Source organism: Diabrotica virgifera, chromosome 3 (genome assembly GCF_917563875.1).
Source record: "Diabrotica virgifera virgifera chromosome 3, PGI_DIABVI_V3a".
NCBI lineage: Eukaryota > Metazoa > Arthropoda > Insecta > Coleoptera > Chrysomelidae > Diabrotica > Diabrotica virgifera.
Window position 1 is genome coordinate 93344856 of NC_065445.1, and position 15449 is coordinate 93360304.

Below are 15449 nucleotides of genomic sequence, written 5' to 3' on the forward strand. Positions count from 1 at the left end.
ATTATTTTGTAATCGTTATATTAGTATTCATCTACGCACTATAATATTAAAATGCTATGTATTCAGTACTTTGCTCTACGGTGTTGAGTCATGGACTCTTAAACAGAGGAATATTAAAAATCTTGAAAGCTTTGAGATGTGGTGCTACCGCCGTATACTAAGAATAAGTTGGGTGGATAAAATTACAAATGAAAAAGTAATACGCAGAATAAATAACGAGCCAGAAGTTTTACTGAATATAAAAAAGAGAAAACTTGAATACTTAGGCCACCTGATGAGAGGACAAAAATACACATTCCTACAAAATATAATGCAAGGAAAAATCCAAGGACGAAGAAATCCAGGCCGTAGAAGAATGTCCTGGATGAGAAATTTGAGAGAGTGGTTTGAGAGGGCGAGAATCATTATCATTATCATTATCATTAGGGCGAGAATCGCCCTAATGATATCCAATCTCCGATAGGAGAGGCACTCAAAGAAGAAGAAAAATTGTAAGTTTTGAACATATTTCATGTCATGGGACCTGAAATTACGAGAGGCAGGGATAACCAGACACATGAACTGAATAGAAGAATCGTTCTTGGGTGGGCAGCATTTGTAAAACTGAGAGAAACTTTTAAAAGTGAGTTGCCCACATGCCTAAAGAGAAAGGTATTTGATCAGTGCGTCCTCCCAGTCTTGACGTACGGATCAGAAACACTTACCTTAACTAAAGCCTCGGCTACCAAACTAAGAGTAACGCAGAGAAGAATGGAGCGCTCAATGTTAGGAATAACTCTGCAAGACAAAATCAAAAACGAAGAAATCAGGAGAAGAACAAAGGTGACTGACATGACTGACTGATAATATTTTAAACTCATTTCTAAGGCGAGTGGTTCTAACTTCAGTATAATCTGGTCGTATGTGATATTTTTTAAAATAAATATATCTTAAAAATTTATTTTGAATTTTTTCCAGTGTAGCTAATGCAGTTTGATACTCACCAAACCAAATATGAGCTCCAAATTCTAATTTTGCCCTTACTAAAGTATAGTATAAAATTTTAAGAGTTGCTATATTTCTAAAATTAAAGGTTTGTCTAATTATAAACCCTAGTAATCGGTTTGCAGACTTCGTGATATTATTTATGTGGCCAGCGAAAGATAAATTATTATAGGTGATGCCTAAATCTTTTACCTCTGTACAACGCGGTAAAGATTCTTCATTCATTTTATATTCAAATATAATAGGATCTTTTAAACGTGTTACGGTAAATATACAGCATTTTTTCACATTAAAATATAACCTGTTGCAATAGCTACATGCAAGTAAATTATTTAGATCTTTTTGTAATAATACAGAGTCTCTAACAGTTTGTATGCGTTTGTAGAGTTTTAAATCGTCAGCAAATAGAAGACATTCTGAATGTTTCAATACTGATAGTAAGTCATTAATAAAAAGTACAAATAAAAGAGGCCACAGATTAGAACCTTGTGGCACTCCCGAATTAGCTTCAAATTTACCTGACGTATTCCCATTGTGTTTAACTATAAAAGATCTGTTTTGCAAATAATTTTTTATTAAAAGACTAAGTTTTTCAACCTAATAAAAATATTTGTAAATTAAATATTTTTAAAAGATTTTTAATTGAAAAACTTTATTGGCCCATTTCCTGGTGACAACCTCCAAGGCTTCTACAATATGCAAGCACATGGATGCTGCAGTGAAGACTAAGGGGAAGGAATTCTACACTATGCAATTCACAACCCCCGTCTGCAGCGTGGTAAAGTTCCAGCGGAAAATGGACCTAGTTACTCTATAGGAGTAATACTAATAAAAATAAAAATGTATACCATTTTTATTCATTCAGTTGCGGTGCGAAACCAAAACTGTCTTAATTTTTACTCAGATCAGAGAGTGCAGCCAGCACTCTTATCGACGATTTCACCTCTTTTTAGAGGTTCATCAGAGACTGCATAGGCTGCTTTTCTCTGGCCCAGGCAAAAATCTTCGACATATCCATCTCCCACCGCAACTGAAGAGATAGTAGTAGGTGCCTAGCGGCATCTGCAAAATAAAAGACTCAAGTTTTTCAACCTAATAAAAATATTTGTAAATTAAATATTTTTAAAAGATTTTTAATTGAAAAACTTTATTGGCCCATTTCCTGGTGACAACCTGGTTGAAAGCCAGCCTAGGTTGAAAAACTTAGTCTTTTATTTAGCAGATGCCGCTAGGCACCTACTACTATCTCGTCAGTTGCGGTGGGAGATGGATATGTCGAAGATTTTTGCCTGGGCCAGAGAAAAGCAGCCTATGCAGTCTCTGATGAACCTCTAAAAAGAGGTGAAATCGTCGATAAGAGTGCTGGCTGCACTCTCTGATCTGAGTAAAAATTAAGACAGTTTTGGTTTCGCACCGCAACTGAATGAATAAAAATGGTATACATTTTTATTTTTATTAGTATTACTCCTATAGAGTAACTAGGTCCATTTTCCGCTGGAACTTTACCACGCTGCAGACGGGGGTTGTGAATTGCATAGTGTAGAATTCCTTCCCCTTAGTCTTCACTGCAGCATCCATGTGCTTGCATATTGTAGAAGCCTTGGAGGTTGTCACCAGGAAATGGGCCAATAAAGTTTTTCAATTAAAAATCTTTTAAAAATATTTAATTTACAAATATTTTTATTAGGTTGAAAAACTTAGTCTTTTATTTAGCAGATGCCGCTAGGCACCTACGTCAGTTGCGGTGGGAGATGGATATGTTGAAGATTTTTGCCTGGGCCAGAGAAAAGCAGCCTATGCAGTCTCTGATGAACCTCTAAAAAGAGGTGAAATCGTCGATAAGAGTGCTGGCTGCACTCTCTGATCTGAGTAAAAATTAAGACAGTTTTGGTTTCGCACCGCAACTGAATGAATAAAAATGGTATACATTTTTATTTTTAATTTTTTATTAATTCGATAAAATGCTTTGATAAACCAAACATACTTAATTTTGATAATAACACGTCATGGTCAACTGTATCAAATGCTTTACGAAAGTCTGTATATACAGTATCTAATTGGGACTTTGATTCTAAAGTTTCATACGCTCGATTCATGTACAGTGGAACCTCGATAACTCGGATTAATCGGGACCGCGGCCGATCCGGGTTATCGAAAATCCGGGTTAGCCGGAGAATATAGTAAAAATTAATAAATAACCTCCATTACAATTACAAAAACATGAAACACATATGCACAGTACACATCTAAATTACGTATAGTTGTATAGAGTGTAGAGTTTTGTTCATTTCTTGGTAAAAAACTCAGTCATACTGTAGAGATGTACCGACACCATAATATGGTAGGTCTGGATCCTGCGTACAAAAAAAAATTGATAAATAGCAAGCTGAAAATTTGTTATTAGCTTAAGGGTGTCTAGTCGGACAAACATTAATATATGGGAACACTGGAACAGGGGAAGTTTTAACTGTGGAACAGGTTAAAAATTTGGAACGGTCAGACCACGAAAACGGCACATGTATTTTTTCCGACAGAACAGACTTAAACTCTCCGAACAGAGATTAAACTCTCATGCAAAAATCAGACTGCTATTTATCACCAAATTGGCGTTTTAATGAGTGGAACATGTAGAATATGTCAAATGACAGGAATTATGACAGGTGATAAATAGCAGTCTGATTTTTGCATGAGAGTTTAATCTCTGTTCGGAGAGTTTATGTCTGTTCTGTCGGACAAAACAAATGTGCCATTTTCGTGTTCTGACCGTTCCAAATTTTTGACCTGTTCCACAATTAAAACTGCCCCTGTTCCAGTGTTCTCATATATCAAAGTTTATCCGACTAGACACCCTTAAGCTATTAATAAATTTTTAGCTTGCTATTAATCAACTTTTTTTTCATACGCGGGATCCAGACCTATGGTAGCATAATATCATATTATGATGCTGCAATAAATTTATTTTAAAGATTCGTCTTTATCAATCCTACGTAATGTTTCTAGTTTCTTTTCCATTGTCACTGCAACATTTTTACGTTTTGTTACCATTACGTAGACAAAGCAAACACAATCTGAAGCACGATTACATTACAGAACGGAAGTGATTAATAGGCTGTACTACACACAATACAAGAATTTTTAAATAGTCACGTCTTTTTTAAACAATGCTAAGACAGTTTGACATAAATAAAGAAAAAGGAATACAGACAGGTGTCTGTTCTTTCCGATAAGCTGAGACGGTCGCTCTGGCTGCCGCCGTGTGCATGAATCATTTTTACTATTGTACTTATGTGTTCAAATTACACAAATACACATTATCTCTGAAATATTATTTGGCCTACATACATTTTTATTTGATAAAATTGTTAAATTGTTTATTTGTTAAATTTTTGTCTGATGAAAATCGGTCCGGGTTAGCCGGACTTCCGGGTTATCGGGGGCCGACTTATCGGGGTTCCACTGTAAATAAATAAGTTTGAACTAATAAATTTACTGGCTACAAAACCATGTTGCTGAGATACTAAAAACTTTTCGACATAATGATATAGACTAGAATAAATAATTTGTTCGAATAGTTTAGCTGATGCACACATTATCGATATCGGTCTATAATTTTCTACATTCATTTTATTACCTGCTTTGAATATAGGAGTTACAATACCAGTTTTCCACTGGCGAAGCGTCCATGTAACCACTGTTACCATTGATAACAGTTAAAAATCTTGCAAATAAATATTTTATGACTACTATGAAATAATTCCATTTACATTTTTTACCGACAGAAATATTTGTTAATACGTAGTACCTACCAAATTCAGTAAATAGCCAATTAGACGCACGAAAATATTGGTGAGATTACATTTGAATCCGTTGCAGGGTTGCACGTTATTATATTCCGTTACCACTTCTAGTTCTGGTAACGAAAGATGATTCTCTCTATCGGTCGAGACTGAAAATTTTGAAGGAATGACGGCTCCAGAGACGGCGCGGGCACGCTGTGTATATCAGTATTGTCACCATTTTACAAAATGGTAACGTTAGTTTAGTAGCTATTCATGCATTTGAATTTGAACATGGAAGAATGTTGCTGCGTAATCGATCAACTACTTGAAAAGTCATTATCCTTGTATATTTTTTTTATATATAATTTTGAAGAAAAAAATGAAATTATTGAAAATAGAAGATTTAAAATATATAAACACTAGTTTTCAAAATATGTTCTGTTCCCTACTTGTTTATTTTTGATGTTAATTTTATTGTAGAATAATCTGTTTAGTTTGTTTATTATTTATTGTTATACCTATTACATGCATATAATACATGTATACATAATTACAAAAACTTATATTTGGGAGGTTCAAAATAATTGTTACAGTAGGAAAAATGAAAGAATACCCATGAACGAACATATAAAACACGCTGTATTTTCCTGTCACCGTGTCACACAAAAAATTGGCCAGGGCAATTACATGTAATAATTATTATTACATGTACTTGCGCTGGGCAATTTTCTTTGTGACACGGTGACGGGAAAATACAGCGTGTTTTATATGTTCGTTCATAGGTATTCTTTCATTTTTCCGACTGTATCTACGTTTTATGTCATATTATGTATAAGTTTTTAGTTTGTGAAAACTGTCATTATAGACAGCAGTGTGTGAAGGTTTAAAGTGTGCGTGAAGTAACAATGTATTTTAAATGGGATTTACTTTTTCACACACTTTCAATGGGTTTTTTGGCACACTTTCATATAATCAAGTATCCTTAACTTTCGCGTTGCCATATTTATGACTTACAATAGGGTAGCCGAACGTCCCGAAAAAACGATATTTTCCTGTTTTTTAACGATTTGTCCCGGTGTCCCGAAAAAGTCTCTCGGGACGCCTAAATGTCTCGTATTTTTTCTTCAATTTCAATTGTTTCTTCAATTTCGGCATTTGTTTTCATTATTATTTCTCCCTCTCTTATTACATTGTGGTCCCGTATTGTTCTCATTATTGTTCGTTCAAATTTCGGAATGCTATGTTCCTCTTTCTTATTAATCGTCATCATTGTTTCCATCCCATATTTATCAACAGGTCTTATTAAGGTATTATATTATTTCATATTATACTTGTCTTGTTTCTCAACAGATTTCTAATCATTCCATATGTTTTTCTGCCTTTCAGAATTCTTTCCTCTGTTCTCTCTTTTCCGGTTTTCCATATTGTTACTCCCAAGTAGCTAAAGGTGGATACAAGTTTGTCCTCCTTATGATTACTTTCAATATCAGATTAAATAATAGTGTCGAGGAGACAGAGTCACCTTATTTCACTCATTTATTTACATTTATCTCCTTAGAAGTTGTTCGTTGAAACTGATCCTTGCTTTGGTGTTCTTTAGGCTTACTGTTAGCATAATTTGTCTTAATATTTCTGGGATTCCAACATTCTCTATCTACTCTATCATTTTCGTCCGATTGATTATATCAAAAGCGCTTTTAAAATCTATGAATATTCGGGGAATTTCTCTGTTGGATTCTCTAGATTTTTGAATTATTTGTTTCACTGTATGTGTGAAATTGTGAAATTAATTATCGACCTCCTTGGTCTGAATCCACTCTCGTATTCTCCTAATATTCGTTCAGCGCATTATTTAAGTCTCATGTTTAGTATGTTTGCTAGAATGTTATATGTGGTGTTTAATAAAGTTATTGCTCTTTAATTCTGGCACTCCTCCCGATCTCCTTTTTTTTCATATATTATAGGTACTATTATAATACCTGTGTTCCAATCGTCTGGTTCCAATCGTTATCTTCTACGGTTTTATTTCTTCATCGCAGTGTGCTTCTTTCTTCATAGTGAATAGCATTTTTTCATAATATTCTTCCCATATTTTGCTGATCTGTTTCTCTTCAAATACGGTTTCTCCTTTCTGGTTTTTTAGTCCTCTTGTTTTGCTTGATTTAATGCTGGGCTTATTTTTTGTTGCTCTGACTTTTTTGTAAAATTGCTTTATTTACTGTTCAGTTAACAACTGTTTTGTTCTGACGGATTGTTAATCCATGATATTCTGGCTGAGTTTTTTACTTTGTTTCGCAGTCTTGATCGTACGTAAATTACATATTCAAAGGTAAATTGAAACGGATTTGTAGGTCCCAAATTAGCTAAAAGACCATGTTTCATCCTGCCTATTTGGATATCGCCCCAAACCCTCCTTGGCAGTGGCGTACCCGGAGAGGGGACTTGGGGTTAAACCCCCTTTCCCCCAGGGCATATGAAAAATATATAAAAAAAAGTAGGAAAATGTAACTTGTCTTTCACAATCAAAACAAAAAAATACGCCAACCCCCCTCCCCAGAGAAAAATTTTAAGCTACTGCTCCTTGGATGTGTCCCGTTTTTTCAAGTTTATGATCTGGTCACCCTAACTTACAACAAAATTTTTGACAGTTTTGTGGTTTGAAAGTAGTTAGGATTTTTAAATGTCAAAGTTCTAAAAATTTTAGAATAGAAATGAATTCCAGTGACGAAGAGTTACAGTTTTTTTTTTGTTTATCGTAGATAAAATATTGTATGAAACTGTGCGAGAAGTACTTTTTCTCGCTCCGTTGTCGCTCGTGCTCTAAATATCGCATGCGTTCGCAAAAAACATACTTCACGAACTGTTTCATAAATAACTATTTTTCAATAAGATTTTTTTACATCTAGTTTTGGTAACACTTTAGAAAAAGTCACGCTTCGCCACTGCAGTTTTCCATACTACAGGATAGCTATTAGAGGAAACTATTAAATTAAATATATGAAGCAATGGTTTTTCTAACCATTCACCACATGCTTTAAGAATATACGGCGGAATCCCATCAGTCCCAGCTGCTTTCTTAGGTTTTATCTTTTTTACTCCATTGTTGTACTCAGCATCGGTTATGAATTTTATTACAAAGCTGTCACTATGTACAGTATTTTCAGGAAAATTAAGATTATATGAGGCTTTAATTGATGAATACATAGATGAAAAGAAGTCTGCAAATGCATCTACAGTCTTTTCCTCTGCTATTTGTTCCCCTTTAAATGTGTAATTGCTGAAACTTGAGATATCTTTTTTCTTACTATTCACATGATTCCAAAAATAATTAATATCTGTAGATAAATTATTTTCAATATTACTTATATACTTACGTTCCTCTAACTTAATCAATTTATTGACCCTACTCCTTAATTCCTTATATTTATCTACATAGTAATTGGAAACAAGCTTTAATTTTTTATATCTATCTTTTTCTTTTAATAAATTTCTAATTTCTTTAGTAAGTAAACCAGACCTGATATTTTTTTAAATTTACATAGTTACAAAATTTCAGTACACAATCGTCTATTAACTTGTTCCATATATTATAAAATGCATCTAACGCTACATTCACACCTGACTGTTCCCTAATCACATTATCCCAGTTTGCATCATAGAGGTATATATTGACATAGAGAGAGTGTCATTCAAAGCGAAGTGACGACACCATCTTTTTTCTTTGGATTAGTGCTGTTTCACTCTTACACATATTAAGCTGAGACAGTTGTCCTCCTCTTCCGTGCCTATACTCACACCTGAATGTCATCTTAGTTTCTTGGTACGATGTGTTAGAAAGAGATAGCGCAAACCAGTCGAAGAGATCTTGTCGTCAGGACGCGCATAGTGAAGGCTCTCTCTATGCTAATATATAACTCTATGGTTTGCATCTCTAATACTTACACTTAACCTAAGAAAGTCACATGATGGCTATAAATAAGTCCCCCAGCTGCCTCTATACAGAAAAACCTAAAATCTGTAAGCTTATCGAGGCCAGTGATGTAATAAATTCCACTGTCTATCAACTTCTTTGGGTTTATCCTCTGTTGCAATATTTTTCAAAAGTGCCATTCAAGCAATATTTAGCATCTTATATTGCTCGAAATGGCTTCACTATAGGAAGTTAATGTTTTAGAACAGCGGTTCTCAATCTGTGGTACATGTACCACTGGTGGTACATTTCATTTTTTGAGGTGGTACACAAAACGCAAAAACAGCCAAAATCAGCACCACTATTATAGGTATATAGTATTATAGTATATTAGATCACCTAGTTAGATATGCATTTCAGTTAGGTGGTACCAAAAATAATAAAAAGTATTTGGTGGTACATGATACAAAAAGATTGAGAACCGCTGTTTTAGAAAACTATATATTCATATGTATGCACAATATTATTGTCGTCTGATATAACAAGATCCACTTATAAGGTAGTAATTAGTCTGCCATTTCAGTTCTCGTTATAGAGGGAGTCTAGTGTATCAGTGTAACTTCTTTCTCAAAAAATGTTGTCAAACAGCTTCTGATATATAACAAAACATTTATTTTATGCTAGAAATATAAAAGTACACCAATTTTGGACAATAAAACTTACTTTCTTTTTGTTTGCCAATGTTGGACAGTAATTTTGACGTTTTCATACTTCTACCGCTTCTACAATGGTCTTCATGATGTATCTCAGTTGAAGCTTCCGTCTGGAATTTTATATCTTTTTCGTAGTCTAATTCTTGTGTATATCGAGTTTCACACCCATGATTTACTCCTAAATTATGTTCATTCAGTTCTTTTTTGACTTCTTGCTTGGGAATGAGGAGGAATGGGTCACTTATTTCACATTGTAACACATGTTCTTCTATTTCTATTTTAATATCGTCCGAACAATACGAGGCTGATAAAGAATCCTGTGTGTAATCATTACATTCTTTAAGTTCTGATTTAACTTGTACATTAACATCTTGCTTTAGATCTAGAGAATCTCCATCTTTGTCACCTATTAAAACATCTTGTTTTCTTTTTATAGAATCTTCACTTAACTCCATTTCGAATTTAAACTAAATTATTGGTTCTAGTTTCTAGTTCCAATATACAAAAATGTATTTATTCATTGTACGTTAATCATTAAAATTACAAATACATAAATACATACATAAAACACAGTATCATAAAATGTGATAAAATTAAGTATGATCCCTAGTGCAGAAATTTGACAGAAAATGACATTTGAAAGATCAAAAAGAAGAAGAATGACACTTGACAGACAAAAAAGAATGCCACAAAAAAGAAGAAGAATGACACTTGACAGGCCAAAAAGAAGAAGACTGACACTTGACAGACCAAAAAAGATGAATGACACTTGACACACCAAAAAAGAAGACGAAGGTCACTCGACAGACCCTAAAAAAACTTTATGGCTCCAGTACACGTTGGGCCAATGAGTTGGGCCAATAAGTTGGGCCAAGTAAGAACAGTGAATACATGGTGATTACACGTTGGTGGAGCTATCAGTCTGCATTAACCTTTCTTAGTGGATAAACAAAAAACAAACTGATTATGGATATGGATGTGGAGACTGTAGCAGCCGCCGCAATTAATTTGTACAACTCGTTAAATGCTTATAGAAAAGTGTACCAAACAAGAGTGATTAAAAAACAATGGCGCAAAAGACGGTGCTTTTACACCAAAAAAGTATTAATATTAAAACACAACTTTAAAATTAATACTTATAAACAGTTAAGGCCCCGTCTCACCATCAAATAATTGACAGTTATTTGATCAAACTTGACAGTCAAACTTGACTAGTGACACAAACTAGGGAGAGATTAAATGTCCAGCAAACGACGGCACTGTTGCCAGATTTACCTTTTTCCTTTTAGCGGGAATTTTAAAATTAGTCTAATGCCACTTTGGTTTTAAAAGAGAGTTCTGCATTCTTAAATTTATAACCTTACTTTTACAAGTAATTAGGATTATTTTATTTACATGTAAATATTGAAACAAGTATTGTACTGTGTCATAATTTAAAAGTCATGTTGCAGTATTTTGAAAAAAAATGAAGCTCAAAAGAAATATACTTATACAGTACAAATTATTTTTTAATGGGAATGGAAATTTACGATTTCAAAGGTGAAAATGTGTTGGGATAGTATAGATTAGTGATGTAACGAATATTCGTATTCGCATTCGCATTCGCGAATATTCGCATGTTTTTGCATATTCGCATTTGCATCCGCATTCGCGAAATTTGTGCGAATGTTTTGCGAATATGAAAACCAGAAAAAAAATAATTTTAAGATAATATTAGGTTAATAAAATCAAAATATATTCACTTCTCATCTTTTTTTATTAAGAAAAGGTAACTTAACCACAAACATGCAGCTACTCTCAAATGGAAATATGCAGGACACAACAACAGACAAACAGACGGAAGATGGAATAAAGCGATAACTCACTGGAGACATTACGACCATAAAAGAGGAAAGGGCAGACCACAGATGAGCTCGTCTGATGACCTAAAAAGATTCGCAGGGACCAGATGGACATTTAGCACTGAACCGAGAAGAATGAATGGAAAAATAAGGGGGAGACCTACATTCAACTTTGGACAAATGAAGGTCAATAGATAGATAGAACTTAACCTTGTATTAGCTTATTACATTATCAGCCTTCACTTTTTTTATTATTTGGTATTATGTAATAAAGCTTAAGATTCAGATTGATTTACACTAAATATCAATTAAACTTTCATTATATATTTAGGAAACATTACAAAATAGAAACAAATTAAAAAAAAACTGAATATTCGCATTCGCATCCGCATTCGCGAATGTCGGTAGCAGATATTCGCATTCGCATTCGTATTCGCGAATGTTCAAAAAATGACATTCGTTACATCACTAGTATAGATGGACACTTTTTTATTTTAGTATTAAGTGGTTACATAATTATTCAGAATATTAATAAAATTACTAGTAATTTGAATTAGTTTTAATATGTATTATAATAGTATTAATTCTCATCATGTATCTGGCTAAATAGCTAAGTGCTAAAGCCGCAAAATAAAAAAAATTGAAAAAAACATTCTTAGTGGCCTAGCACCTTTACTTTGCCTGGGGGCGAGGCGAGCTAATAAATTCTATTTTCTTATTGCAGTCATTTTGTGACGGCTTAAGAAGTTACATAAATGATGTCTTTAGGCTGTGAAATTTTAACTGTAGAAAGACATCTCTATGACTTGTATTTACATGATATAGGGCTTTTCACTCAGTCATTTGTTTCGAGCTTCTGTCATGTGTTGTCTAATATTAATATATCTGTCATATGTTATTGATATTGCCAATGATACAAACTAAAGACGTATGACATAGATATATTAATATTATGTGACGCTTGACCGAAGCTCGAAACAAATGACAATCGATGAAAAAGCCCTATTCAATAGGGCATTTCATTCACAGTCATTTGTTTCGAGCTTCTGTCATGTGTCACATAATATATCTACTTCGTACGTTATTGGTATATACCAATGATACAAGCCAAAGACGTATGACGTAGATACATTAATATTATGTGACTCATGACAGAAGCTCGAAACAAATGACAATCGATGAAAAGCCCTATTGGCGTCTGCATATCAGGATCCGGTAATACTATATTATTTATCTATGATCAGGATATTGCTAGGTGTACACAAATAAACAACACTTTTTTGATTAAAAGGTTTATTTCATTAAATAAAAACTTACATGGATACAATTTAAATAAGATATTTTTTCTATTTAAGGCAATATAATATAAGATATATATTTTAGTATAACTCTCCTACATTAACAAGCTTTAACACATTCAGTGGCCATGAAGTATGAGTAGCATCACGAAGGTTTTATGGAAGGTACTGACGACACATAAGTTATGTGAGTAGTACTGTGTAACTAAATAAATGATTTAAGTATGTGGTACCAGCCAAGTGGAGCTTGTTCGAGATGGGCACCAAACATGTTAATCTGGTCATGCACAGAGACTTATACTATAATATGTTATATCTTCTATTGCTCACTATTGTAATGAGTGAGCCTGCATACACAAACTATAATATATTATTATGGTTCTGTGTATGCAGGCTCACTTATTACTACTGGAGTGAACAATATGAGATGTAATATACCTATTATATATTATGGTATAGAGTATAGCTCTCCATGAGTGCCAAGTTTTAAACTTAACTGATAACAACTAATGGATACCCTTTTATCCAAAATTTTATGAAAATTTTGAATGGTCATATTGGTATTAATTCCACAACCCCTTCCTATAACAATAGGCCCATTGTTGGATGTTATTGCAGTAGTTCTACTGGAAATACTTATTAAAATTGTATGTATCTGCATCACTTAGAAGTCTACCCAAAAAGCTATTAATACTCTCTGAACCATCATTAATACATCTTGTATATATAATAGGATTTTTTTCAGAATCAGATATTTTATTAAGATTTACTTACCATGCCCTATCTATGTGCCAGGCACTTAACAGTCTATTAGGAGCAATACCCATTACATTTGACGAGGCATTGTAAAAGGTGTCACTTATGCCTGATATGAAAACATTTGACTATACATATAATACCAACACAGACATGTATTTAAAAAAATTGGTAAATTAAAGTAGGTATCTTTTCTATTTGAAAATAAGAAAGCAGTACAAAATCCATTCCCAAATTCATCTTTTACTAATACTGTCATAAGTTCAAAGTCATAGGAATTGAGCCCATGAGTTCCATCGATTGCGATAAAGGATTTGCCAAACTTAATTAACATTTCCTTTTGGCACAGTATTAAGGAAAATAAGACAAAAATCATAAATGTTAAATTCAGAATGAATATCCATTAGTATGCCCTGTTGTTTGTAAAATAATATTGGACATGAGTCTGTAAGCATTCAACCCAAAAATAAACACTGGTTGCATCATCCTTGTACATATACCCATCTTTCAAATCAATGCCATAAGAGAGTTTAATGTTTGTGATATCTTTTCTTGTAAGTAAATTAATTCTTTTTAATTCGCCTCCTATGCTATTATGCTATCCTGAACAGTCTGAAGTTTACTAAAAAAGTAAAATATAGGTATAGGAGAATCAAACACACTAGTTTGAAATTGTAAACTGTAGTAAATATTCATGAGTATAGGCGGGTTGACATTACTAGTGAATAACGAACGTGGCTCACGCTTATGTATTTTGCCCGTGCTATTGTTAGATATTTTATTATCTATTTTCAAACCCAAGCAGTACATTTGTATTTATGCAATGCATAGATACAAATGTACTGCTCGAGTTTGAAAATAGATAATAAAATATCTAACAATAGCAGGGGCAAAATACGTAAGCGTGAGCCACGTTCGTTATTCACTAGTAATGTCAACCCGCCTTAATATTTAAAAAGTGGTTTAGTGGTAACATTCTTGTTTTAAATTATATTGTGTATATCGACAGCGGAAAGGCAGGACCTCATAACTGAAAAATTTGTATAAAATGAGTTACTTCGGTTTTCGCTTTAGAATAAGTGTATCAGCACCTATTAAACAGCTTTTAGAGCTGGGAAAGCCTTTTGGAAGCCTTCTGGAAACTTTCCCAGCTGTATATAAACTGCTGTATATAAACTAAAATAACTGCCGATAAACTTATTCTAAAGCGAAAACTGAAGTAACTCATGTTATAAAAAATTTTCAGTTTTGCCTTTCCGCCGTCGATATGCAAATATTTCACTTACATTTTTGAAGAAAGTCTCAAAATAAACTTTGAAGAGATATTTATCTGATTTTGGTATTTATGTAAGTGCTCTATATCATCCTCATGCCTATAATGTGTTTTAAAACAGTTTCAATATTTTTAGATACTATTATTCGACTAGTACGCCAAATAAACATTTTGCAGGGTCCTTGGGATTTTAAAGCTCTTTCTCTATCTTGTTTTGAAAAATAATTTTTTGACGATCACATACATATACATTCATAATAAGATGTTTCATGTTTCCACACCTAGTTTGGCTAATTCTGCCTTTATTTCTTCCAAAACTTTAATTCGTGCGTTCCTATTCTATAGAGAGGGTGCTTTGGCACATACAAACATTGATCATTGATTCGATTTGTAAAACTCTATTAATGTTTCAATCTGCCTTTTTCTCCACATGTTGAAAGTTGAAATCACTATTATTATTAGAGAGATATCGCAAATGCAAACGATAATATCGTGTCAAGACGTAAATAACGTATAACGTTCTATTTCAGCACAGGCAACAAGAGAGTTATCGCAAATGTTCTGGGGCGGGGCTTAACGTTATTATGACAACCGACGTTTGGTATTAAAATGTAACCTAGAAATTAATTTTGAGGAATACTGTAATTGTTTTTTATTGAAAAATGAATTTGGATATTGAGCTGGTTGACATGCATTTTAATTTTAATGATTTAACCAACAATAAATATAAATAATTAGTATAAAAATAATATAAAATATCTGGATAACTAATATCCTAACCACAAAAAGTAGTCTATTGTAGACAAAATAAAAATGCACGTGTTTCTCAACATAAGATGATTCACAGTATTTAGTTTATAAAATTTGTATTCTATAAATTATTTTTATGTTTCAT

At 33.1% G+C, this 15449-nt stretch overlaps 1 protein-coding gene and 1 long non-coding RNA gene across 3 annotated transcripts in view; both read right to left on the reverse strand.

Moving 5' to 3' along the window:
• The window catches only part of LOC126881926 (zinc finger protein 45-like), a 64026-nt gene extending 54026 nt beyond the window's left edge, over positions 1 to 10000 (reverse strand). For both annotated transcript variants that reach the window (XM_050646663.1, XM_050646664.1), the window contains exon 1: positions 9397 to 10000. In XM_050646663.1, coding sequence (XP_050502620.1) covers positions 9397 to 9841 — 445 coding nt within the window. In that variant the 5' untranslated portion in view covers positions 9842 to 10000. The remainder of the gene's footprint in view (positions 1 to 9396) is intronic.
• Positions 10001 to 12494: 2494 nt separating this feature from the next.
• On the reverse strand, positions 12495 to 15036 carry LOC114340182 (uncharacterized). The gene is made up of 3 exons (XR_007697059.1): positions 14568 to 15036; positions 12945 to 13903; positions 12495 to 12872 (listed from the first exon to the last, which is right to left on the reverse strand). It is a non-coding gene; the product is annotated as an uncharacterized LOC114340182 (long non-coding RNA).
• Positions 15037 to 15449: the final 413 nt, after the last annotated feature.